This window comes from Lontra canadensis, unplaced genomic scaffold, assembly GCF_010015895.1.
Source record: "Lontra canadensis isolate GAN:19392208 unplaced genomic scaffold, GSC_riverotter_1.0 scaffold232, whole genome shotgun sequence".
Classification (NCBI taxonomy): Eukaryota; Metazoa; Chordata; class Mammalia; order Carnivora; family Mustelidae; genus Lontra; species Lontra canadensis.
In genome coordinates, this window is record NW_022631226.1 from 345,538 (window position 1) to 368,936 (window position 23,399).

General features: G+C 53.8%; 2 protein-coding genes across 4 annotated transcripts in view; both read right to left on the reverse strand.

The window, feature by feature from the left end:
- Window positions 1-5,381: 5,381 nt before the first annotated feature.
- TMEM214 (transmembrane protein 214) lies at window positions 5,382-13,745 on the reverse strand. Its single transcript, XM_032849532.1, has 17 exons — window positions 13,541-13,745; window positions 12,266-12,465; window positions 11,555-11,705; window positions 11,123-11,257; window positions 10,785-10,867; window positions 10,223-10,328; window positions 10,030-10,111; window positions 9,632-9,733; window positions 9,112-9,253; window positions 8,634-8,725; window positions 8,315-8,363; window positions 8,007-8,120; window positions 7,739-7,856; window positions 7,116-7,212; window positions 6,757-6,925; window positions 6,473-6,618; window positions 5,382-6,291 (listed from the first exon to the last, which is right to left on the reverse strand). The coding sequence occupies exons 1-17, from the start codon at window positions 13,683-13,685 to the stop codon at window positions 6,165-6,167; spliced, it is 2,058 nt and encodes a 685-aa protein (XP_032705423.1). The 5' UTR covers window positions 13,686-13,745; the 3' UTR covers window positions 5,382-6,164.
- A 4,249-nt stretch (window positions 13,746-17,994) lies between these two features.
- The window catches only part of MAPRE3 (microtubule associated protein RP/EB family member 3), a 52,051-nt gene continuing 46,646 nt past the window's right edge, over window positions 17,995-23,399 (reverse strand). For 2 of the 3 annotated variants that reach the window (XM_032849530.1, XM_032849529.1), the window contains exons 2-7: window positions 22,497-22,624; window positions 21,727-21,872; window positions 20,907-21,108; window positions 19,457-19,611; window positions 19,178-19,330; window positions 17,995-18,914 (exon numbers count right to left, since the gene is read on the reverse strand). In XM_032849530.1, coding sequence (XP_032705421.1) covers window positions 18,846-18,914; window positions 19,178-19,330; window positions 19,457-19,611; window positions 20,907-21,108; window positions 21,727-21,872; window positions 22,497-22,617 — 846 coding nt within the window. In that variant the 5' untranslated portion in view covers window positions 22,618-22,624 and the 3' untranslated portion in view covers window positions 17,995-18,845. Of the gene's footprint in view, window positions 18,915-19,177; window positions 19,331-19,456; window positions 19,612-20,906; window positions 21,109-21,726; window positions 21,873-22,496; window positions 22,625-23,399 lie in introns of those variants that run through there. The other variant, XM_032849531.1, reaches the window with a different exon arrangement.

The following is a 23,399-nucleotide window of genomic DNA, read 5'->3' on the forward strand; positions in this document are numbered from 1 at the left end:
CTCCGCTGCTTTAGACACCTGCCAGTTCCTCTCTAATGCTTACCAAAGCCGCACGACTCGGACAAGATCCGAGGGACTCTGCGGAAAGCTGCCCACCATCCCCCCCTCTCGCCACGCCGAGGTCCTCCACGTCGCACAGAACAAAGGAAGTTGGAAAGAGAAGTGCGAGCAAAGGACCCGCTTCCCAACTCTAGACGAAGGAAATGGGCAATCCGCTTCCCTTCCATTTCCCTGCTTTTTACAAAACGAACAAAAAACCCCACACCTCCTCACCCGCCCTCCCCCACCCCCACCCCCGTGGCTTTTATAGGATTGCGGACACTTTGAGGTCCTGCCGGCAACCTCTGGCCGCTGGGCAGCATTTTCCCCTGCGACGGGGACGCAGCGTGCTCCGCAGCTGCAAGGCGCAGACCCGGTTTGCAAAGCCGGGGGTTTACTTTCGTTATTTGCCCTAATTTTCTCTTCGGTGTCTCGGGGGCTCCAGTAAAATCCTACTGCTCTCCCGACGTGAAGGCCATTCATTCGGTCAGTTAACCACCGTTTTGTGAGGATCTGCTCGCTCTGGCTGGAGCCTGAGACCGCCGAACCACCGAGCTGCCGGCGGCGCGCAGGCGGCGCACCGGCTGGCAGCGCACAAACCCGGCGGTTCGCAACCGAAGCCGGGCCCTGAGCGAGGCCGAGCCCACCCCGCCGCCCTTGCCCCTACCCGGTCACACCTTCGCGCCTCTTTCCAGGGGCCCGGAATCCCAGCCCCCACGCCTCTGCCCACCAGAAGTTCCTGGGGCTTTGAGACAAACCTAATACCCGAGGCCCCCGTGAAGCCTTGCTTCGTGGTCTGGCGGAGCGGGTGTGCGGGGACACCTGGCCCATTCCCCCGCTCTGCGGCCTGTGCCACCTGGAGTCACAGAGGTCCGGCGCAAATCCAGGTCGGGGGATGGTTCCGAGCCCATTCGCAGCTCGGACACTTTCTGGGTGCTCTCGGGCTGATCTTTAAACCCGACGTCTCTGATGTCACTGAGCACAGCACGGCTTTCACCCTGGAGCACCCCCCACAGTGCAAGAGGTTGACGTCTTCCCACCGATTTCTGGCTGTAACTTCATCCTGTTGCTGCAAATGCTGCCATTGTGTTCGAGAGCATTAACTTGGGCAGTTTTCTTGGCTGGGTGTTTAGCGTGCTGGCTGTCTTTCTTGAGGGTAGGGGATGCTGGGACACAGAAAATATTCAATTATGTTGAGTTTTCTGTTTTTAAGGAGAGATTCACATAACGTACAATTGGCCATTTTTAAGTATGAACAATTCAGTGGCACTTAGTGCATTTACAGTATGGTGCAAATGATCGCTTCTCTCTAGTTCCCTCAATTTTTTTAATCACTCTAGAACAACACCCTGTACCCTTTAAGCATTCATTCCCCACCACCGCTTCCCCCATACCCAGGCAACCACTAATCTGCTTTTGCTCTATCGATTTGCCTATTCTGGAGATCCCATATAAAAGAAATAATAAAATATCTGACCCTTTGTATCTGGTTTCTTTCACTTGCCATTGTGTTTTTGAAACTCATCCACACTGTGTCATGTTCAGCACTTCCTCCCTTTTAATGGCTGAATAATATTCCATTTTATCAATATACCATTTTGTTTCTCCATGGGCATTTTGGCTATTTCCACATCTTGGCTTTCATGAATAAAAGTGCTATAAACATTTGTGTAGGAGTTTCTATGTGGATATATATATTTATCTTGGGTGTACACCCGGGAGTGGAGTTGTTGGATTTTATGGTAATTATATGTTTAGCTCTGAGGAACTGCCAGACTGTTTTGCACAATGGCTGAATCATTTTCCATCCCCACCAGCAATGTAGGAGGGTTCCAGTGTCTCCATATCCTTGCTGACATTCTTCTGTTTTTTATTATAGCCAATATTTCACCAAATTGAGCTCAATTATAAGAATTTCCTATGTCATTAAACATTCTTTGAAATCATCATTTAGTCATTTCTCATTTTGGTATTGCCCCAGTTTACATCCAAATTTTACATTTACATTTACATCCAAATTTTAAACACTACTACTACTACTACTACTACTACAATAAATGTTCTTGTACATAAATCTTTGTCCACATTTCTCTAGTCTCTAGAATATATTTTCAGGAGTTTGGAATTACTTGGTAAAGTGGAATTACTTGGTAAAATAGTATGAAACTTTTAAACCTTTTGATAAATATTACCAAATCATTTCCCAGAAACACTACAGTGATTTGTAGTACAGCATTCACTGAGTATATTATTACTTAAAAATCTCTGGCAAGGGGCACCTGGGTGGCTCAGCGGGTTAAAGCCTCTGCCTTCAGCTCAGGTCATGATCTCAGGATCTTGGGATTGAGCCCCGAATCAGGCTCTATGCTCAGTAGGGAGCCTGCTTTCCGCGCCCCCACTCTGCCTGCCTTTCTGCCTACTTGTGATCTCTGTCTAATAAATAAAATCTTAAAAAAAAAAAAAAACCCAGCAACAGCAGTAACAACTTAGTATTAAAAATATCTGGCAAAAGTAAGTGGTAACTTACTTGAAATTTGCACTTTGCCAATGAAATGGACTTTCAGTCTATTGTTGATTTGCAGTCTTAAATGAATTGTCTTCTACCCATATTTTTATTGTTGTGTTTAGGCTTTTCCCGATTTGTTAGAATTCTTTAACATTAAGAATGTATATGTGATAAGCTCAGTAAGGAAACAGAGGCCTTGATCAACACACCAACTAGACCTAACAGACATGCATGGAATCTTCCACCCAACAATAGCAGAATACACATTCTTTTCCTGCACACATGGAACATTCTCCTGGATGGCTCACATGTTGGACTACAAAATAAATCTCAATAAACTTAAAAAGACTAAAATCATACAAAGTATGTTTCATGTACACTACAGACTTGGGCTGCTAGCACTCTCATTGTAGGTTTACTGATGTTGACAGTGGCAGGCTACGTGAGTGTAGGGGGCAAGGTGTCTGTACTTGTTGCTTAATTTTGATGTGAACCTAAACTTCTAAATAAGTCTATTAAAATTATAACCGGTGTGCTAACATAATAAAAAATATATATACCAAGGCACATCCAACAATGTGTCTGAATTCAATGTTTTTATTCATAGGAAAATTATTGAATATTCAACCAGGGTATTCAATCATACCCTGAATGGTGGGAGCTCCCCCAACGCTGTCCCCAGATTCCTTCTTATACTTCAAGTTTGGGGCACTGAAACTGCCTAGAAAAATGGAATACCACATAGGGAAAAGCGAGCCTTCATCCCCTCAAGCCCTTAAGGGAGAAGAGTATGTAGAAAAGGACAGATCAGTCTAAGTGCTCACTTAAACACAATGTCCTTTAGGAGAGAGAAGACTAAAATGCTCAGAGGCCAGACTACCACTGAAATTTCTGTGTGTCAACTGGGTCCTTCTGGAATAGGGCAGGGCAGGCATGCCCGTCTCTGTGGGAAACCCTCCACCGCAAGGGTGATGGCATTTGAGAATGGACAGGCAATGCTGCAGCGGAGTCTAGCCATGCTATCTGTTCCTAGTGAGCAGACCACCCACCAGGCTGGAGCTGGTTCAAACCCAGAAACTCGGTTCAAACCCAGAAACATGCTTTAAGACTTTTGGAAAGAAGTGTTTCAAATGAGTCATGTGCTATAATTTGGAGGCCCACACAAGAGTTGGTCATAACGCAAGTTGGTAAGAGATAACCATATTCAAACTGCCCCTTTTCCTGGCATGTTATCTGTGGAACTCCAGCTGTGTGAAAAGTAAAGTTATAGTGTCGAGATGTGACCCTCCAAGGTGTCAGGTTGCTTCTGTTCCTCCAAGAACACCAACCGTCATGGTGTGAGAGCCCACCTGTAGGCACGGGTCTACTCTCCTAGTCCACACTGGCTTTACTTAGATTCCTGTGCTTTGACGGGTCTGCAAAATGTGAAACGTCTGGGGGTCTGGTTTAGCTATAATGGGCAGCAGGTGCAAGGTTGGAACTACTTCTCTGACCCAGGTAAGAATTCTGGACAATTCCAGTATCAGGTCCAACAACTGTGTTTACCAAATAAAGTCAACTAAGGTGTTGGTGTCCCCCACAAGAGGCTGTGGAGACCCAGGCTAACCTATGTTGATTAACAGTAGCATCCCAGGATTCTAGGTCAGAAACTGAATGAACCCACCCAAGTCAACCCAGCACGCACAGCGGAAGCCAGTGCACACTGTAGGCAATGTTCTTGGAACTGCTGGATCGTAGCAGTCCGGCGGCCTTGGTGATTCAATGTCATGAGGATAGGGTCATCATTTTACCCGTCCTGTGCTGTTGTCAACCCAGGTTCACACCAGCCCTTTCTTCGGTTTGCCTTGAATACAGGCCAGCTACAAGGATTCACTGTTCTTAAGAACTGACTCAGTTTGCTTCTGATCGGGGAGGAAGAAGTGAGGTCTTGGGACCCTTGGACAGTCCTGCCTAGCGGTCCTAGACCTCAGTTGCTAGGTGGGATTTTTCTTTTTCTTCTGGGAAAAGCGGTCATGGTTACCTGCCACTAGGGGAGCAGCGCTCTTGCCCAATGTGGGCTGCTTAACTCTCAAGAAGTAACATCGTTCTGTCCTAACAAAGAAAGGGAACACAGATGTGAGACTCTACTTTGTGTCAGGATTTTTCTACGCTTACTACTTTATCATCTTGCCTTTTGGAAGTCAAGGCGGGGTTTCAGTGACAAGTGAACGGGAAAGCGGGAGCTGGCCATCACTGCGCTGTCCTCGCAGTCTCCTGGTGGACGCAGGAACCAGCCCGTGGGAGCTGGAGTGGGCAGTACGCTCTGATACTGTTTAGATCTGAAACATTCAAGGAAGGAAACTTGAGGTGAGAGCTGACAGACTCTTTAGCTGACTCGAGTCTCAAGTCAAACACAAAAAGGGATTTTGGTGAGAGACCCTTGATTCATGTGTCTCTTGGAGTCCTAAATCCTTCACTCATTGCCTTTATAAAAACCAGTAAGTTAAGGTCCTGGCAAGGAAGAGGACGCCGCTGATCACAGACCAAGAATTCCCTGGGAGATTCCCCTGCTTTTCCCAGCTTAAAACACTCAAGCTATCAAGGCAAATCTTGGGACACCAATCACAGTGACAAGTGAGACAAGATGATTAGAGGAGCAAAAGGAGTGTCTGGAATCCTCAAAAGGCCAAAGTTTAGAATGCTGGGTGAGAGCTTTCCCCGTCAGAAGGTTGACTGCAGCCACTGGCGACAAGCCCCAGAAGGCGGGCGGCCACAGGAGACGAGCGTGGGCCCAGTATGTTGTTGTCCTGTTCACAACTACGGGAATTCCTATATGAGGATGCAGAAAGGAAAGCTAGAAATCAAATCTGTGTCCTTTATTCCACCTAGGAGCGTACTGAGGAGCCGTATGCTGAACCCTGTCTCAACAGGCTGCTGGAAGGTTCACTGGGCCCGAGGCACACAACTACTTGGGCTTTGCTCTCCAGACAGATGGTAGGGGTGGGCAACGGGGAACAGCTGAACCCTGAGGCAGAGTCCCCTAACCCTGAAGGGGGGTGGAGAGGAAAGAAATAGGACCACGACAGAGGGGGCAGTGAGAGGCCTTTCCGCCCAGCCCTCATATCCAGTGACAGGCATGACCGAGCTGTGGGCCGAGGTGAAGCTGCTGTTGCCCACTGTGGTGCGACATTCTTCCAGAGGCCTCTTTCCTTGTCCCACTGTGGCTAAAGTCTGGGAGCAGGAATCCTTCATCAGAAGAACGCAGCTGTCACTCAGTGGAATCCCACCGTTCTGGAGATGAGCTGTCTGGGGCTTTGGGAATATGATGGAAGGAAGTGGAGAGCAGGAGAAGAGAGGGGGCGACAGAGGTTAGGAGCCCAAGGACGGAGGCCAGGAGCTACATGCAAGAGGGCCAGACAAGTGTTCAGTGGGATCGGGGGGAAGAGTCTGGGAGATCTCTGGGCTCAGTCCCCACTGAAGACAGAGGAACCGGTGCAGAGGCCACCAGCCACTCCCTAGGAGACAGAACTCAGGCACCAAGTGAAAAAGACTCCTATGCAGAACTGCCACCCTCTCCTCTCCCTGCCAGCAGTTTCAGACGGCCTGTCCCAGACAGTGCTGGGGGCCAAGGAGGCAGGGCCTATTGCTGGGAGATCATGGCAAGTGCCCAGTCCAAGAAAGCCACGGTGATGTCCTGTAGGCGGAGCCAGACCCAGAGGGCAGCCTCACTGAGCTGTGTCTTCACGCAATTCCAGGTCACTTCACCTCTGGGAGGAAAGCAGAATATGTGTGGGTGTGGGGAAGCAGGGCTGTGTCGAATCACAGGGCTGCACCTGTGTCCCAGAGTGGCCAAGGGATGTGCAAGGGGCAGGGCAGGGTAAGGTGAGAGACGGAGCAGAGAGCCTCATCCCTGGGGAGAGGGCGTGGGGCTCTGGATGATGGTCTCACCTGCACGCCTCATGGCAGTGCTCCTGGGCCCGGGCCAGAGCCTCCAACAGTATGAGCCACCATGGCAGCAGCACATTCTGGTAAAGAAGCAGGAGCAGCTCCCTCAGAGACTGGAGCAGCTGGATAAGGGGATTGGGGAGCTGGATCTGTAATTGGGAGCACAGTGGAGGGGTCAGAGCACTGGGAGAATGTATCCTGGCCCTGAGGACCCACTCCATGTGGGGACGCACCTTCCGACCTCTGGGAAGACCAACATTTCCCTGACCTCCCTGTCTCTGGCTTACCCTCTGGGAGAGGCTGGTGAGGCTGTCACCAAACCAGGCAAGGTAGGAGGCACAATGGGCAGAAAGAAAGCTGACTGTGGCCTTGGTGTGGGTCCAGGCCAGCTGCAAACCGGGCCTCACCATGGTCAGAAGGTGGGAGCCCCAAGCCGGCAATGTCTCCTCTAGCCAGCTGTAGAAGATGGGGGGGGAAGGAGAAAGCAAGGCTGAGTTTGCTTAGATGACTCGGCTCCCCAAGAAGAGCTGCAGGGGGGAGGGAGGCCTTGGGAAGGGAAAACCGTAATTATTTCCCACTGATGTTGTCACCACCCTAAACACCAGGCCCTGTCCCTCCCACCCTTCTCCCCTCCCCAGGAGCTCACCTGTAGCCCTGCAGGCTGTAGGAGTAGACCCTGGCACACACTTGCTGGCCAGCAGGCAAGAAGCCAGATGATCGAAGCAACCGACCAGAAAGGGAGGCTGAGTAAAGGGGGCTTCTGGTGAGCTGGGGGTGAGGGGGGCAGGGCGTGGGGAGATAGACCCTGCAAGGCCCCAGGGCAGGCCCAGTGAGAGAAGGAGCAGAACTCAAGTGCTCCCAGGGCTGCAGAGCTGGCTCGGGGCTGCTTGGGAGGGAGGCAGGTCTGGAGCGCTGAGCCCATTTCTCCTGATGGGCCTGGTAAACAGGAGGGAGGCAGCCAGGGAGTGGCAGGAGGCCTTGGGTAGGAGGGTCTGCCCATCTACTTACCAGCCGTGATCCTAAGCTAACTGCTAAATCTGACCCTCAATTTCCTCAGGGGTTAAAACGGAGACAGCATTTACTCAAACGAGAACATGAAGACACAGACATTTCTACCCAGCAAAGCAACAGCACAAGCTGAAGGTGTGGACAGAAAAGCCTGTCTTCTGTACTATCAGGGCAAAGCTACATGCTAGGGCCAGTGGGTGCCTTGCCTGGCTCTGGGCCTCACCCTCATGCTCTCTCCCTTGCCTGCCAATTCTTGCTTACCCTGGAAAGAGCTGTGTGACCGGAAGTCATGGCACAGGAAACCTATGACAAAGATCAGCACCAACAGGAGGAGCCGTGTCCAAGGCAGCCGGTAGCCCCGTGCCTGCTGCAAGAGGCCCTATGAGAGTGGGGGTGGGGAGCAGTGGTCAGAGGGCGGGGATCTGGCCCCCATATGATCCTGGAGGCAGGGCGGGCTCCCAAGGCGGGTGGGGGACGCTGAGACAGAGGCATTGGCCTGTGTGAGGCCGGGGAGGGCTGGGGCCAGCACCTTGCAGGCCGCGTCACAGGTGGCGGCCTCCTGACTGTTGCCACTGCCCTTCCTTAGCAGCTCCTGGTTCGTAAGCTTGAAGGACTGAATGGTTTCCTGCAAAGACCTCTGCGTCTGTAGGATAAGAAAGTCTGTGCTGAGAGGGTAACATTTGGTCTGTAAGGGGACTCTGAGCGTCCACCCTGGACCTCTGTCCATGCCAAATGCACAAATACAGTGTCTTCTCAGCAAAGGAAGGGCAGTGGTCGAGGGGTACGAACCCAGAACCCAGAAGAGGCTCAGCCTGCCATGTCCTCCCAGCTCCTCACCTTTTTGGGAATCCGCTCCCACGACCTGAGCAGGTGCTCCAACAGCAGGCTATAGGGAAAGCACAACCCCTTCCAGTCAGGGGGCCCACTCGGCCCCTCCCATCCTCCGGTCCCCCAACAGGCCCTAGCTCCTTCACTTCCCTCCCACAGCGAGCAGCTTCCTAGAGGCCACCCCAGCCACGTTCCCAATTTGAGAGGCACAAACCCGAGGGACAGCGACCAATGTTCCCCTTGTGCTTTTAGGCCAGGGACAAGCTGGGAAGCACGGATTAAGGCTTCTCTATGGATCAGAGGTGGGCAGCCCCCCAACCCCACCTGCCTGGACTGTGACAAGTGCTTGGGGTACAGCTGCCTCCAGACACTGGCGCTGAGGGGGTCCACAGTCAGGCACTCGGTCAGGCTGCTCAGGAGCTGCACAGGGGACAGGAGAGACTGCTGGGGCCCGGGGCTGCTGGAGGAGGAGAGCGCCACCCATGCAACACGCCCATCCTAAAGGATGGGGAAATCCTGCCAAGACCCCAGAAATCTCTGAGAGGCCGCAAGGGGGAGGCTGCAGCTCCCAAGCTGGAGCCTGAGCTCGAAGGTCACCCGTTGAACAAGAGGCAGGATATCACAGACCAGCCACACCTGCACGTTGAGTCCTTTCAGTTGGGTCCTTGTGAGGGTGGCACACGAGGGAGAGGGGCGGGTGGCTGTCGGGAGTGAACTAAGGGGAGGCCCAGGAAAGAGGTTCTGCGAAGGCAAGGCCCCTGTCAGCCCGTACGGACCTCTGCAGCGGCCTCCTGTCATTTCCTCACCTCTTTCTTCATCTCAGGAGGGCAGCTAGGGGTGGCTCTGGACAGGAAGGAGGGGAAGTACGTATGCAGGGTGGATTCCGGCTTCGCCCCACATGCCAGCACCTTCAGTCGGGGGTAGAGCTGACAGAGCTGCTCCTGCAGGCTGGGGTGGGGGTGGGGAGGAGAGCCAGGCACAGGCTCTAAACGGAGCTACGTGATGTGTCCCGCTGCCTGCCCAAATCTCTGCCCTGCCCGTGGGAGGGGAGTCGCTAAGGGCCTTATAATGGCTCAGAGTCTTTTTAGACTCAGCGACTCCTTGGAACATCTGTTGGAAGTCATGGATCTTCCCCCCAGGAAAATGCCCATATGCCAATCACACTTGAGGGTCCATATAATTTTAGGAGGTTCACCGATCCCTCAAACTTGCAGGTTGAGAATCTCCAATTTAGGGTAGTTGGAGAAGAAGGGACAGGAAATATCCTGCCTGCTCCCGACCTGCTGCTAGAGCCCTCACAGCAGGTATGCCCCAGGGCAGTCCTACCTGGGCGTCAAGGAGTTGTTGGGCATGTAGGCAAAGTCCAGAAGTGGGAAGAAGTCCTTGGGGCCAATCATGCCGAAGCCCTTGGTGAGGTTGGGGTGCATCCTATCGGGGAAAGGAAGAAACAGACTTGCTGGAGACTACCAGGCAGGCTGTGATCCCAGCAGAGACCAACATCTAGGAAAATGGGCATGAAATCAGCCCTACCCCCATCCCTTAGTGGTTTCCTCCCTTTCCTTCCACAATATCATGTTCTGATTGGGAGGCGCTGGTCCTGGCTTTCCTCACATCTATGGACACCAGGATCGCAGCACCCCATTTTGCTCCAACGGTTACTCTGGTCACCATGGGCCTTCCTGGCGGACGTCAACCCCCTTCTCCACAACCTGCCGATTACTCACAGGAGCAGCCGATCCAGGTATGCGATGGCGAAGGGAGACAGAGACTTGATGCCCAGCACAGGCAGCATGATCCCTAGCCACACTGAGGAGACAAAGGTCAGGGAGGAAGCCTCATGCCTGGGCCCACTGGGGATGTTAAAGAGGACCTTCCTGCCTCCAAGACCATCCCCCTTTCTCCCCACTTCTTTGTTACCTTTCAGTCCTTCCGGGAGGTTGGTAAAACCTGCCTGACCCATGGCCCACATGATGGTCAGACACTTCGCAGGTCGGCTCTGGTGAGACCTTAGCAGTTCCAGGAACTGAGGAGACCAGTGGGAAAGGCAGGCTGCAATAGGGCAAAGCAACAGGAGCACCCCCAAAGCCAGGCAGGAAGAGATGTCGAAAGGGAGAGAAGAGACAGGCCACGGGGCATCGCCCCGCTAGAGTAGTACAGGGTGGCGATTCCAAGCGTGCACTCTGGCACCAGGCTGTGGCCTTTACTTATACTTGCCACTTACTAGTTCGCTAACTAAGGAAGTCACGGAACCCCACTGTGGCTCAATTTTCTCATCTATAAGATAGGAGCAACAGTGGTACCTATGTCATGTGAATATAAAGCTGCCCCAGACCATGTACAAGCAGAGTTAGCCACCATTACCAGTCTCACAGCATCTTCCACGATCCCTTAGTTAGCCCAACACTATAGATTCGCCCAACCTCCCCAGTCCTAGCCCCTTTGGTGTCCCCACCCTCCCCACCCCCTGCCCTGAGCTCACCTTGCCCAGGTTCATGGTGGCAATCTTGGGCCTGTCTTGCAGAATGGCCTGGATACATATGCGGTAACCATGTAGTGACTCCCCTGGAGAGACAGCTGTTCTCAGACCTACGTACATTACTTGGTATCTCAAACCCAAGATCTCCTTTCGAGCAGCTGTGAACCCAGGACCCAGGGCCAGCAACTCCTAACTTCTTTCTCTCTTTTCAAAAGAGTATTGAGATTAGCACATTTCTTTGCTGGAAATAGAACCACCCAGCCAATCTGGAAGTAGGAAAAAGGGAGTTGTAAGTTCCTCATATGGGACAGGGCTATCCCTCAAGGGGGCTCCCCTCTCACCTGGTGTCTTATCCAGCTCCTGCAGCATCGTGAACAGACAGTGGTCAAAAAAGAGCTCCAGAGACCCTGCTGCCTTGGCCAGTAATCCTCGGATGACCCCACGCAGCTCGCGGCTTACCAGGCTGTAGGGGTAATCTGGGGCCAAAAGGCCTCCACGTGAGTGCTAGGACCAGAAGCCTCTGCCCGATGAGGGCTCTGCTGCACTCCGAGAACAGTGAGTGCGCGCAGAGGTCCCTGCACTAGGCTGGCATCCTCCCTATTCCCATGAGGCCCACTTTTATAGCCATGATGACCTGCGAACAGCTTGAATCATGCACATAAATGAGGACCAAGTGGGGGGCGCTGGGCTCTGTTACTGATTAATGGGCTTACACACAGCTCTTTCAGGATTTTCTTGAACTTGTCTCATTTTAGGGAGTTGGAAGAACTAACCGTGAGTATGCTGGCTTAGTGTGGGTTCACTTAGAGGTGCTTGGAGCTTGTAGTTGAGATAGCTGGCCAGGTCCTTCAACCACACGGATGGGTTCCCACAGAACACGCTCTGGCTCTTGTCCAGTTCCTTCTGCAGAGCTGCTATGTCCAGCTGCCAGGGATAGAGGCCGCCCCCCGGTGGTAAGTTAGGAGAGAGTAGAGGGAAACAGGGCAGAGGTGGGAAAATGGTTGAATTAGGTGAAGGTAGAAGAACAAGGGATTTCTACTTTTAAATGTTAAGTATATGGAATGCCACAGTATCGCTACATCCAGATACTGAGAAAACATAGCACAGCTGGAATTACCGATCTCAAGGCCCAATTCTCTTAAGCCCTTCACATGTTTGAGGGGACCAGATGAAAAATGAAAGATCGCTGCTTCCACCGGGCAAGGAACCACAGCTGTTTCTCGACCCCCTCCCCGGTATCCCTGAGTCTTCAAGGCTCTCCTGGCACTAACCTAGGTTTCCCTATAAACTTATTTCCTTATCTATCTTAAATGCAAACATTCTATCCCTTGGGGTTTCTGCCCATTCCTGAACGCCTCCTCCCAATCAATAGCTTCCCAAATTCCACAGGTCCCTCAGCGGCCTTCCTCCCCATGCTGGTCCTTTCATCTTTTCTATACCTCATGTCCCTGTTGTCGCCCCACTTCAAGTCTAGGTACACTCACAGCTTTCAGTGCCTCTTCCAGGCTGCGGAAGCGACTCTGCTTCTGGTTTTGGTTGGTGAGGGTTGCCACCTTCTTAGTCTGCTTCTTGTTCCCTGGTTTCTTAGGCTCCACAGCAGGGGGTGGAACTTGCTCCTTATTCTGCCGTTTGAGGATTCTCTCAAAGCCCCGCTCGTAAAGGGTGCTTGTCGTCTGGATTGGAGCTGGGGTAATGACAGGCAGACAAAAGGTCATGAGGGCCTCACAGGAACAGCAGTTCCTTCCCGCACATTGTCACCCAATTCATCTTCAGCGAGGAACCTGCCTCAACCCCCCCCCCTTTTTTTTTTAACAGATTTTACTTATTTGACAGAGACAGACACACACACACACACACACACACACAGAGGACACAAGCAGGGGGAGTGGGAGAGGGAGAAGCAGGCTTCCTGCTGAACAGGGGCTCGATCTCAGGACTCTGGGATCATGACCTGAGCTGAAGGCAGATGCTTAATGACAGTCACCCAAACACCCATCAAAACCCCTTCTTGCTGTCATGCTTAAGGAGCAGGCTGAGGAGCCCTCTTGCTTCTTTCAGTCATGGCAGCTCTTGAGTTTACAGGCTCTTTCACAGACGTGAGGTATTTCTTTATTAGATAAACCAGAGTACGTGGGAACTAGTGGAGGAGTTGGATACAGACGGCTGGCTTCCTCCGTTAGTGGCTACCAGTCCGGGAGGTCAGGCTTTTCCATCTGGGTTCCAATGTGACAACTGTCTAAGCAACAAGTGGCAAGCCTGCGCCACTCCTCCAGGATACTTGGGGAAACAGGCACCACTGACAATGCTCAGTGGCTGTCCAGAATGAGGCCGCCCGACGGTCAGCCTCCACCCCGCGACACTGCTGGTTACTCAAAGAGACGGCACGGCACCATGTACAACGAAGATGCCTGTCCCCAGCTCTCAGCCGCCTGCCCAGGGAGCCAAGGCTAGGGCCGGGAACAGCTGGTAGAGTGTGTGTGCAGACCGCAGTCCTGGTCCCCTCTGACATGTGATCCCGGGGACGGCATCTAACTCCACTGGGCCTCAGTTTACTCATCTGCGAGGCGAAGACAGCTCCCTCTCAGCGCTGTCTACCTCCTGTGAGGCTCAACAGGCAACGCGCGGTAGCTGACCGGGGAGTCCCGATTGGTAGGAGAGCCCAGGGGCTCGGGTGGCCGCTCGCTACCTCGCCGAAGGGACAGGCCCGGGGCCGAGTGGCGGCGCGGGCGGGCGGCCGGCCGGGTGGGTTGGGTACTCACGGGTCAGGTCGTATTTCCACACACCGTTCGCCTCCCCGAGAGCCCGGCGGTCCCCTCCGCCGCTTCTACCACTGCCGCCGGCCCCGGGCCGCCGCCCCTTCTTCACCACCTCCCAGCGCCCCCCACCAGCCGCCTTGGCTGCCATGGCTCCGACCCTCCCGCCACTGCCACCTCCCTGGGCTTTCCCGTCCGGCGCGGAGGCTCCGCGCTCTGCCACGTCTCCTCGTAGGCCCTCGCGGCGCGCGGCGCCGACCGCAAGGCAGTCTGGGACTTGTAGTCTTGCGTTTTCGGCAGGTTATCCCTAGCGAGGGATTGGGCAGGGGCTCGGGTCTCCTTCCTAGCAAAAGGCATCCAGGCAAAGATGTTGAGATGAGAGTCTATTGCATTCAGAAACTCTTTCTTGAGCACCTACTGTGTGAAGGCCACTGCACTGGGTGACTCGAAAATTTAACGTTTTGGGTTTCCTTTCTAGTGGTGCTCAAAAGATGGGATGGAAAGTTCCCCTTCCCTCTGGGGAGAGTTTGAAGATTAAATGCTTTCGTCCTTCTAGGAAAGCGCTAGCTTCTTTGTTGCTAGTGGTTAAACTTCGAGTTATTGGGCTATAAAAATCTAGTGTGGAAGAACAAGGAAGAGGACGGAACTTGAGGGAGGGGGCAGTGTTTGGAGGGCAGGAAATGAGGAGAGTGGAGACCACTTCTGGTAGGAGAAAAAAATCTGGGGTTCTGGGACAGCCAGGGCTGTTTCCCCTTCCAAGTAATGGGAAAGACTGGCTCCGATTTCCACCGCAAGAGGCAGTCCCAAGTCCCAAATGTGGCAGGGAATAATCAAGGGCCCCTGACCTGAGGAACTAGTCTGTCAGGTTAGTGCTGACATCCACTATCCCTGGAGGGCCTTCCGCCATGCTTGTAGTGCCCAGTGGGACCTCAACATTTAGAGCATTCCAGCAGAGGAGGATGAGGGGAGGAGAAATGAACGTAGTTTATTACAATTAAGGAAATGTGTTGGGGTGCTTGGGTGGTGCAGTGGGTTAAAGCCTCTGCCTTCAGCTTTGGTCAGGGTCCGGGGATCCTGGGATTGAGCCCCCACATCGGGCTCTCTGCTCGGTGGGGAGCCTGTCTCCCCACCCCCTCCGCCTCCCCGCCTTCCTCTCTGCCTATTTGTGATCTCTGTCAAATGGATAAATAGAATCTTAAAAAAAAAAAAAAGGAAATGTGTTATTTCATGTACACTCCTACATCTGAGAATGAGATTCCTATCTACCATACTGAGGTGCAAACCAGGCAAGCCCTTACAGTTAGAGCGAATAGAGTCCAAATTACTGCGGACCAACAGCTTGAGGACTGAGGAGTTCCTCAGGAAAGAGATTAGAGAAAACTTCCTAAAAGAGGTGGCCTTTGAAATGCGGAATGGGAGAATTTTTTCTGGTTGGGGGATCAGGACAGGTAAAGAAAAATTGGCCAGTTGTATGGATTTATTGATTTAAGCGAAGGCCTAGAGGTAGGACAAGACAGGGCAAACCTGGGAAGTAGTTCAGCACTGTGATGCTTGATGGGATTTGGGAGGTGAAGAAGGTTGGAAAGGGTGTGGTCTGCTGAATGTGGACTGCCTGACCAGTGAAAAAAGTGGCGTGAGCCACTGTTTCGGAAAGGTGAATGGAGATATGTGAAGGATGGGGTATGGGTGGGCGGGGGAAAGTCAGGAGATGGGAGGTGACCGGCTCTGGCTGCCTCCTGCCTGTCCTCCAGCACCTTCTGCTCTCAGGTTGCTCTGAGACAGAGCGCTTTTGCCAAGGACCATAATTAAACAGATCATGATTCAGTTCATTTTTCAGATCATTGGTTTAGCTCTTCTCAGAGTCTAGCACCAATATCCCCTTTGCTCAACCCTTCTGTGTCACGTGTATGGTCACAGAGGAGACGCTGTTTTCTGAAAAGAAAGAGAACGAGCTTTCTATGGAGGTAAAGAAGGGGTCTGCTCCATGGTGGGGATATATAAAAGGGTGGGAGGGCCTTTCTTTGCTGGTTTTCCTTGGACTGGTCTGGCCGGTAATTGGTTGTACCTTGGCATCTAGGGGATAGGAGTCACTCATTTTTTCTGTAGCATTTCCTAAGAACCTTCTCTACCTAGACACCTGGCACTGTGCTGGGTAGAGCTGGAGGATTCATCTCACTTGCTTGGGAGCAACTCGAAGCCTGTGTGAGAGGCAAATGTGTAAACAGAATATTATAGTTCGTCATCTTCAGTGTTCTGTGAGAAAGACACACTTAGTATGAGGGTACTGGGAAGAAGTGGTGGCAGCAGTGGCTTTGTATCCCTGAACTCTGGATGTTTAAGAGCAGCCTCAGATGCCAGCCATGGACGTGGGCTGGAGCAGGTGCCCACCCACATGGGGTTTGAGGGAAGAATCAAAAGATGTGGGGTCAAGGAGGACAGTTGGGTGGCTAGTGTGGGGGCGAGAAGAAGGGTGAGCCCGCTGAAGCTGAGTTTGACCTACTGCGTTAGCTTTCTATTGCTGCTGTAACAAACTGCCATAAGCCTAGTGGATTAAAACAACACACATTTATTATCTTATAGTTCTATATATCTTACAGTTCTAGAAGAGTCTGTCAGGGTCTCACCGTGCTACAATACCATGTCTGCAGGGTCCTTTCTGGGGACTCCACGGGAGTATCTGTTTTCTTGCCTTTCCCCGCCTCTAGAAGCTGCCTGCGTTTCTTTGCTCAGGCCCCTTCTGTCTTCAAAGCCAGTGACAGCAGACTGAGTTCTGTTCACATGGCATCACTCCAACCTCCTCTTCTGCCCCCCTTCCACTTGTATGGACCCTGTGATTTCACTGAGGCCATCTGGATAACCCACCATCCTCTCCTTATTTTAAGGTCAACTGATTAGCGATTTAATTCCACTTGGAATCTTAATTCCCCTTTGCTATGTAACCTAACACATTCCCAGCTCAGGGAATTATGACATGGATACCTCTGGGGGGAGGCATTATTCCGCCTCCCATACCCACTTAGATGGCAGCGTGAGGTCTTGGCCTGAAGATGAACTTTGGGTAACATAGAACAACTACTTTATTTTCTTATAGTTTCTACATGGAATAATGGAGGGAAAGCCCTTTAAAATTAGGCAAGGGAGGGGCTTAGGTGGCTCAGTTGGTGAAGCGTCTGACTGTTGGTTTCAGCTCAGGGCATGAGCTCAGGGTCTTGGGATGGACCCCTGCATCAGGCTCTGCACTCAGTGAGGAGTCTGCTTGGGATTCTCTGCCCCTCCTCTCTCTCTCTCTTAAATAAATGGATAAATCTTAAAAAAAAAAATTGGGCAAGGGAGTTAAAAGCAGGCAAGGAATTACTGGGGGAGAAAACCAGAATAGGGCCAGAAGAATCTATGTTGGGGTGGGAGCCAAAAGGAGGAGGTGAAGTGAATGAGGGATAAACAGTATGAATTACTTCCTTAAGACTTCTGTCTGGAGTTATCAGAGAAATGGCGGTGATCTGGAGGAGGCGCATGGAGCAGGGGCACGGAAGAAACATGGCCCCAATTTGATCATGTTCAGGATGGTGAAGAGACACCTACCAGGACTACCAGCCCATTGCTAGAGAACATTCTGGAGGTCCCACCTCTGTGGTCTTTGGGGATGAGTGCCTAATCATGAGTTGGGAGGTCTGAATTCTAAGCCAGATTTTTACCACCTTGAGCAAGTCATGTCACATGCAGGGCTTGGTCCCTTCATCAGTAAGTGCAGGGTCTGATAGAGAGGATGGCTTTGTTTGAGCGGGTCTGACTCACACATTTGTTACAGTACCCTTGGTCCCTGTTGGGTTTCCAGGACATTCTTAACTATGGGCCTTTGCTGGGGCATGCCCCAGGAGGGGTAGGGCTGTGCAGACGATGTGAAAGCCTTGCTGACTCCGGGTTCCCATTAGGGCCTGTTCTACAGAAGGGACCGCTCAGTCTTTGCTGTCCTTTGGGGCTTCAGCACTCACAGCTGCTTGCTCTTTGTAACTCACTCCACTCTCTCCTTGTCCCCAGCTGGATCGCCGTTGGGAGGGATGTGAGCTTTGACAACGGGTGGGGGACATCATGTGGCCTGACTGGCCGAAAGGAGACTGAAACAAAGCACCTCTTGGCCAGGCCACCCTGTTACTCCCTCCACCCCCCAGCCACCTGACTGGGCTGCCGCCCATTGTCACAGCCACGGCCCCACACTTTGTTCCTCCACGGCGACTGGGGGTCGCGGACTCCACGTCTTCCTCCCCTTACAGCCTCCGGACCAGAGCTGAGAGATGGGGACGGGGTTAGAGTTGGGCTTTGAGGCCACGTGCCCATGGCAGTTTCTAGGCCTGACAGAGGGTGGCAGCCGCGCTGTGCTCCAACCCCCGCTGGAGAGGGGAATGCTTGGGAAGAGAGAAGCATTGAGACCCAGACCGTGGCCCCGGTGAGGGAGATAGGGCATGGACTTTTACCACACAATTTTATTTAAATAAAAGTGAACACATATGCAGGCTGGGTGGCCCGAGGGGATCGGGGTTGGGGAGGAGGGCAGATGGGAGGCGGACGTACAGGAGGGTCCAAGCAGAGTCTGTGTGGTATGAACCAAGCTGCGGGAGGAGTGGCTGGGGGCCGGGGGCAGAGGGTGTGGGAGCCTGGTGCCAGGAGGTCATTTTCATCCCTCACATGCTCCCCTCCCTCTCCCTGACGACCGAGGCCTAAGGCACCCCCTCCCCTTAGTCCCCCTTATCCCTCTCCTGACATCAGCCTTCCCCTCAACTACTGGGAAGTCAAAAGACAAAATAAATAAGAATGGGGGAGTCCTGACACGGCTCCCAGCACCAGGGAAGGGAAGCCAAGCCAGGCACACTGCCCCGGAGCCCCGTGCTGTCAGCCCTGGGAAAAGAACAGGTAAAGTGCAAGGAAAATCCAGTAAGTAAAAATATACCAATGACTTTGTCAAATATACAGCTGCTGGCTGTCAGGGGAGCAGGCGGCTGGCTGGGGCGGGGGGCAGCGGTAGCCTCCCCACCCCGGGAAGTGTTGGCCGACACAGCGTAGAGACAACGGAAATAAATAGGGATATGGAGGAGTGGACAGAGGCCTCGCCTGCTGGGCCGGTGCCGGCAGGACGGGGCCTCTGCCTGCTCACCTGCCCCTTCCCCGAGAGCCCCCGCTCCTTGCCTGACTCCCCAGTGCTGCGGCACTGACATGAAGCACCCGGGGCCGACAGGCTGTAAAGAAAGGATTATAATGTGGGGGGGACCGGGAGGGGAGGCACGGGAAGCCGTGCAGTCAGCTAGGGCTGGAGCCGCCCTCAGTACTCGTCCTGGTCTTCCTGTTGGTGTTCCTCAATCTCATCGTCCTCAGGGGGTGCAAATCCTTCCTGGAGGGTGAGAGAGGAGAGGGAAGTGGTGAGCCAGCCAGGCCAGGCAGAGGGGAGATGGCTGCCTGACGCTCGGGAGCAGGGGCCGAGTTCTAGTCCCCCTTTCCAGCTGATCATTATGTGGCCTTAGGCTCTGACGTCAGCTGGCTCTCCTCACTGTGTTCCCTCAGGCCCCTCGGGTGCCACCCCTTGTGGTTGTCACGGGACAGGATGCGGCCAGGCCCAGTGGGCCTGGGACGGGAGCGGGTGCAGGCAGAGCTCACCTCAGTGGCATAGAGAATGCCAATGATGCCCGAGATAACAGGGCTGTTCTCACTTTCATGCTCCTGGCAGATGAGCTCGATGTCTCGAAGTTTGCTGAAGTAGAAGTCACGCTCCTTCTCCAGCCCATCAACGGTCAGCTTCAAGTCCAATAACTGCTCAGGGACAAGGGGGTGTTCAGGCCAGAGATCACTGCCTCAGACTCCCCTTTCTGTCATGATGCCCAAGGGCCTGGCTTTTTGTTGAGGGCTCGCTCAGCTGCCCTTGCCCACCCTCCTCACCTGCTGGTTGAGTTCAAGAATCTGGGCATCGGTCTCATGGCCGCCGTTCCGGGCTGATGGGGGATTCTTCCGGAGGATGCAGGGTGGGGCCACATTGCTCAGCCGACCAGAGGTCTGCATATTTTTGGGGCCTGTGGGGGACGTCCTCTGGGGAACTGCCCAGGGGAGAGAAGTCGGATGGGGTCACGTGAGCCCACAGCTCACGGGGCATGAGACGGCCTGGTGTGAAGGCTGCAGGGCAGGCCCATGCGAAAGGCAGGCACTCTTGCCCTCCCCTCTTCTCCCACTCAGGAGGGCCATCTACATCTAGGCCTCAAGCCATGGCCACAAGGACACCACAGCAGCTGGGCAGCTCTTTGGCAAGCCTGGGAGAGCAGGGGCTTCAGGGAAGTAAAGAAGGTATGAGGTGTGGGGAGGGAGGAGAGCTGGCCTGAGGGAGAGGTGAGGGTAACTGGGAAGGCGAATCTGGGAAGTGGGGCTGGGAGGGTTGGACCTCTTGTCCTGTCAGCCAGAGTCTGAGGAAGAGCCGCTAGGGCAGGGTCTCAGATCTGGCACTTGCTGGGTTTTCCTACCAGAAGCCCTGCCCTCCCTGTGGGTGACCTTGGAGTCTCAGGGCCCCAGGCCCTCCCAGGCTCCCTGCCTCAGGATGGGCTCTGTGCTTGTGCTGGGCCTGATTCAGGGCCCCCAGCTCCTCCCCCGCAGGCCGGGCATGCTGCAGCCACTTGTCTTCTAGCTATGGCAGCTCCCTAGTCAGAGCTGGCTGCTTCTAATGCAAAGCAAGCAGGTGAACGGGGGCAGGCCCAGGCGGGGCAGCAGCGCAAACGGAGGAGCTGCTCTGCTATGACGGGTTCAGATGCTGGGGCTGCTCCTGTCTCTTCCTCTCCCCAGCCCTCTTGTCCCCCAAAGGCCCTATCGCTTCTCTCCCTTCTCTTCTAGAACCCAGACAAAGCTTCCTTTCAAAAGACTCCTCTTTTGAGGACCTCAGGCTATGGACCTTCAGAGTCAGGGAAGACATGATCCCAGTGGGGGAAGCTCGGCAAACTCCTGTCCCTGGGCGTCCAGTGGGCAGGGGGCAAGAAAGGTGTGTGCTGCTGGCACCAGGCCCTTGGCCTGGAAGGACCTGGACAGATGAACCGTGCCATGTGGCGCCCCGTCATCTCGAGGCCAACAGCTTAGCTCACGATACCAGAGCAAGTGCCCTGGGCCTCCCACTGCCACTGCTCCCATGGCTGGTGCCGGTGGCTCTCCGTCTGTAGCCATCTTTGCGGCCCTGTCCTCCCTACTGTGACTCCCCCTGGTCTAGCGGGCAGCAGGCGGCGTCATCTGAACTCCGTGATAACAGTCTCCTCTAGGCTGGCAGGGCCGGGCCGGTGGCCCAGGGGGCGCTCCTGGCTGTGGAGCCCCGCCGGCCCGGCCCCCCACACTCCCTCCCCCAGCTCGGGCACGTTACCTGCTGTGCCAATGAGTTTCTTGGATTTGTTGAAGATCTGATCACCTGGGTTAGGAGGTGGCGCTACGTCCTGGCCCTGCCGCGCCAGCAGAGGGTTGTAATCCTTTCCATCATAGTTTGCGTCAAAGAATTTCTTAAACCACTGAATAAACTCAAAATTATCTTGGAATTTTCCTTTCACTAATTTCTCTACGGGAATTATCTGAAATAGACCACACAAGCAGAGAACTTTAGCCACCTGCTGCCGTAGGGCTGCCTTCCTCGGTGAGAGGGCCACTGCTCTCAGGAAAGCCAGCCCCTGGGCTGCAGCGTCCTCCTTCTCCACAGGGTCTCCCTCCCGTGGCACGGAGCAGCCGGGCAGGCTGTGGCCCTGGGCCAGGATCCAGAGCCAGCCCTCTCCTCCAGGCCCTGGGGGTCACCGTGTAAGGAGGTGTCCCTCGGTGCTGCCGCGTGCATGGGGGGTGGGGTCTGTTGGAACCCGGGGCTGCGGGCCACTGAGGCAGGAGAGTGAGCCCAGAGACTTTTCTTAGGCCCTACAGAGAAGGAACGTCATAGAAGCCGTTAGACTGAGCCTCAGTTGCTGAGGTGGATGGGATCCAGAGAAAAGGAAGGGGCAGGCATGTTGTCAGGATGGGGTGTCAAGTGTGGGGTTTCCCACCATGCCTTGAGCTGGGGGAACATTCCCTCTGGAAAGGAGGGGTGTGGAGAGAGGCGTGAGAGCTGGAATGACCCCAGCAGCCCCCGCCGCCCCGGCTGGCAGGCCGTCTTCTTCCCCAGGGTCACACAGCTCCTCAGGGCCCCCCGGAGCGCAGGCACCTACTTTGTCAACACCCATCTTCTTGAAAGCTGCTTGCAGCACCTTGAAGTTGTGGATGTATTCATGCTCTAGTTTGGCCTGGAACTTCACCTTCCTCAAGTGCACACAGCCGGGGAAGAGCATGTCCATGAACTGGCAGTAGGCTGCCCCTGCGGAGACACACAGCTGCCTGAGGGCGTCTGGCCACAACCCTGCCGGGGCTCCTCGCTTCCCCTTGCCCAGGCCCTGTGCTGGCCCTCTGCGCCAAATGACCCAGTGTCTTCTCTCTCCTTGACCTGGCCAGAGTCCCCCCAGCTTTCCAGGAATGAGAGCAATTACTCTGGACTGACATGGCCACGTACGAGCATCGCACCAAACATTGTACTCCATGAGTACAGAACTCCATCCTGCCAGCGGCTCTAGTTTGACAGGGCATGTGATCTCCATTTTACAGACGGGAAAACTGAGACCCAGTGATTTGCTTGGGCTTGCACTGCGAGAAGAGCTGAGATTTGGGCCCCGAGTGGCTAGTCTGGACCTCATGCTATTACCCTCTGGCTTTACTGCCTGTCCTAGCTCTTGATACCCCACTGGCCCGCCTGTCCTGGAGCCCTTCCTTGAGCCTCTCCTGCTCTTTACTTCTGATGTTCCGTGAGACCCTCACTTCCTTCACCTCCAAACACTGACTAGTTCAGGGCTCTGCAGCTCTCCTCCATCCTGATTACAAACTATGCTATCTGCTGTCGCCCTTCTGCCTCCCACCTTCCCTCCCCTTCCCACTCCCAGGCTCCTACCTGAACAGAGCTGTTCTATCTTGGTATAATTGAGGTGCAGGGAGTCATTGACCCATGCAAGCATATCATGGCGACTCAGATTTTCACTGGTCACGGATGTGGAGTACACATTGACGGCCATACCCCAGCTGCAAAGAAAGAAGACAGGCAAGGTCAGCACCCGGGGTGCTCGAGCTGTTCTTTAACTGTAAGGAGAGAAAGAGCCAGGTAATCCCTGGGAAAGTGAAAAGCATCTTCCGCTAGCCCAGCCTTGCAGTTTTCCCTCCTGGAAAACTCTGCAGGCATCTCACTCTTCAGCCATTTCCCGAGTGTCTACTACGTGCCAGACGTGTGCTAAGGAATGGGTGATGCGGTAAGAAGTGATCTCTGCCTTCAAGCAGTTTACAGACAGGCACATCCTTCCAGCAGGGAGTGACGGGGCAGAAAAAGCAGCACGCACAAAGTTTAGAGGCGGCACAAAGGTTGGAGTGATCTCTTCTGCCTGACAAGGTCAGCAAAGGCTTCAGGGCAGAGACGCTGGAGTTTGAGAGAACTAGGAATTTTCCAAACATACGAGGGATGGGGTAGAAGGTACCGTGGGCCCAAGAGCTAGCAAGAACAAAGGCATGGCCTATTCTGGGACTCGGAGTTGTCCAGTAGGCCTGGGGAGCAGGGGTTTGTGCTGGGGTGTGGTCCAGTGGGGTTGGCAGGGACAGACTGCAAAGGGCTTTGTTTTCCACGAGGAGTCTGGACTTTCTGTTCAGACAACCGGAAGCCATTAGAGAATTTTAAACAGGCAGTAACCTGACCGGATTTGTGTTTTAGAAAGCTGACTAACCCTCTGGCTCTCCTTGACTTCAAATCCCATCCTTCCGTGGCAGATAGCTTGCTGGCTGATCCGCACACACCTACGTTCTACACCAT

Bases quoted from the DNA above. Each gene is read 5' to 3' on its own strand.
- TMEM214 (XM_032849532.1), bottom strand. From the start codon at position 13,685: ATGGCAGCCAAGGCGGCTGGTGGGGGGCGCTGGGAGGTGGTGAAGAAG. The intron at 9,254-9,631 runs GTAGGACTGCCC...CCCCCACCCCAG, and splicing joins AACAACTCCTTGACGCCCAG to CCTGCAGGAGCAGCTCTGTC. The intron at 6,292-6,472 runs GTGAGACCATCA...CTTTCCTCCCAG, and splicing joins CACTGCCATGAGGCGTGCAG to AGGTGAAGTGACCTGGAATT.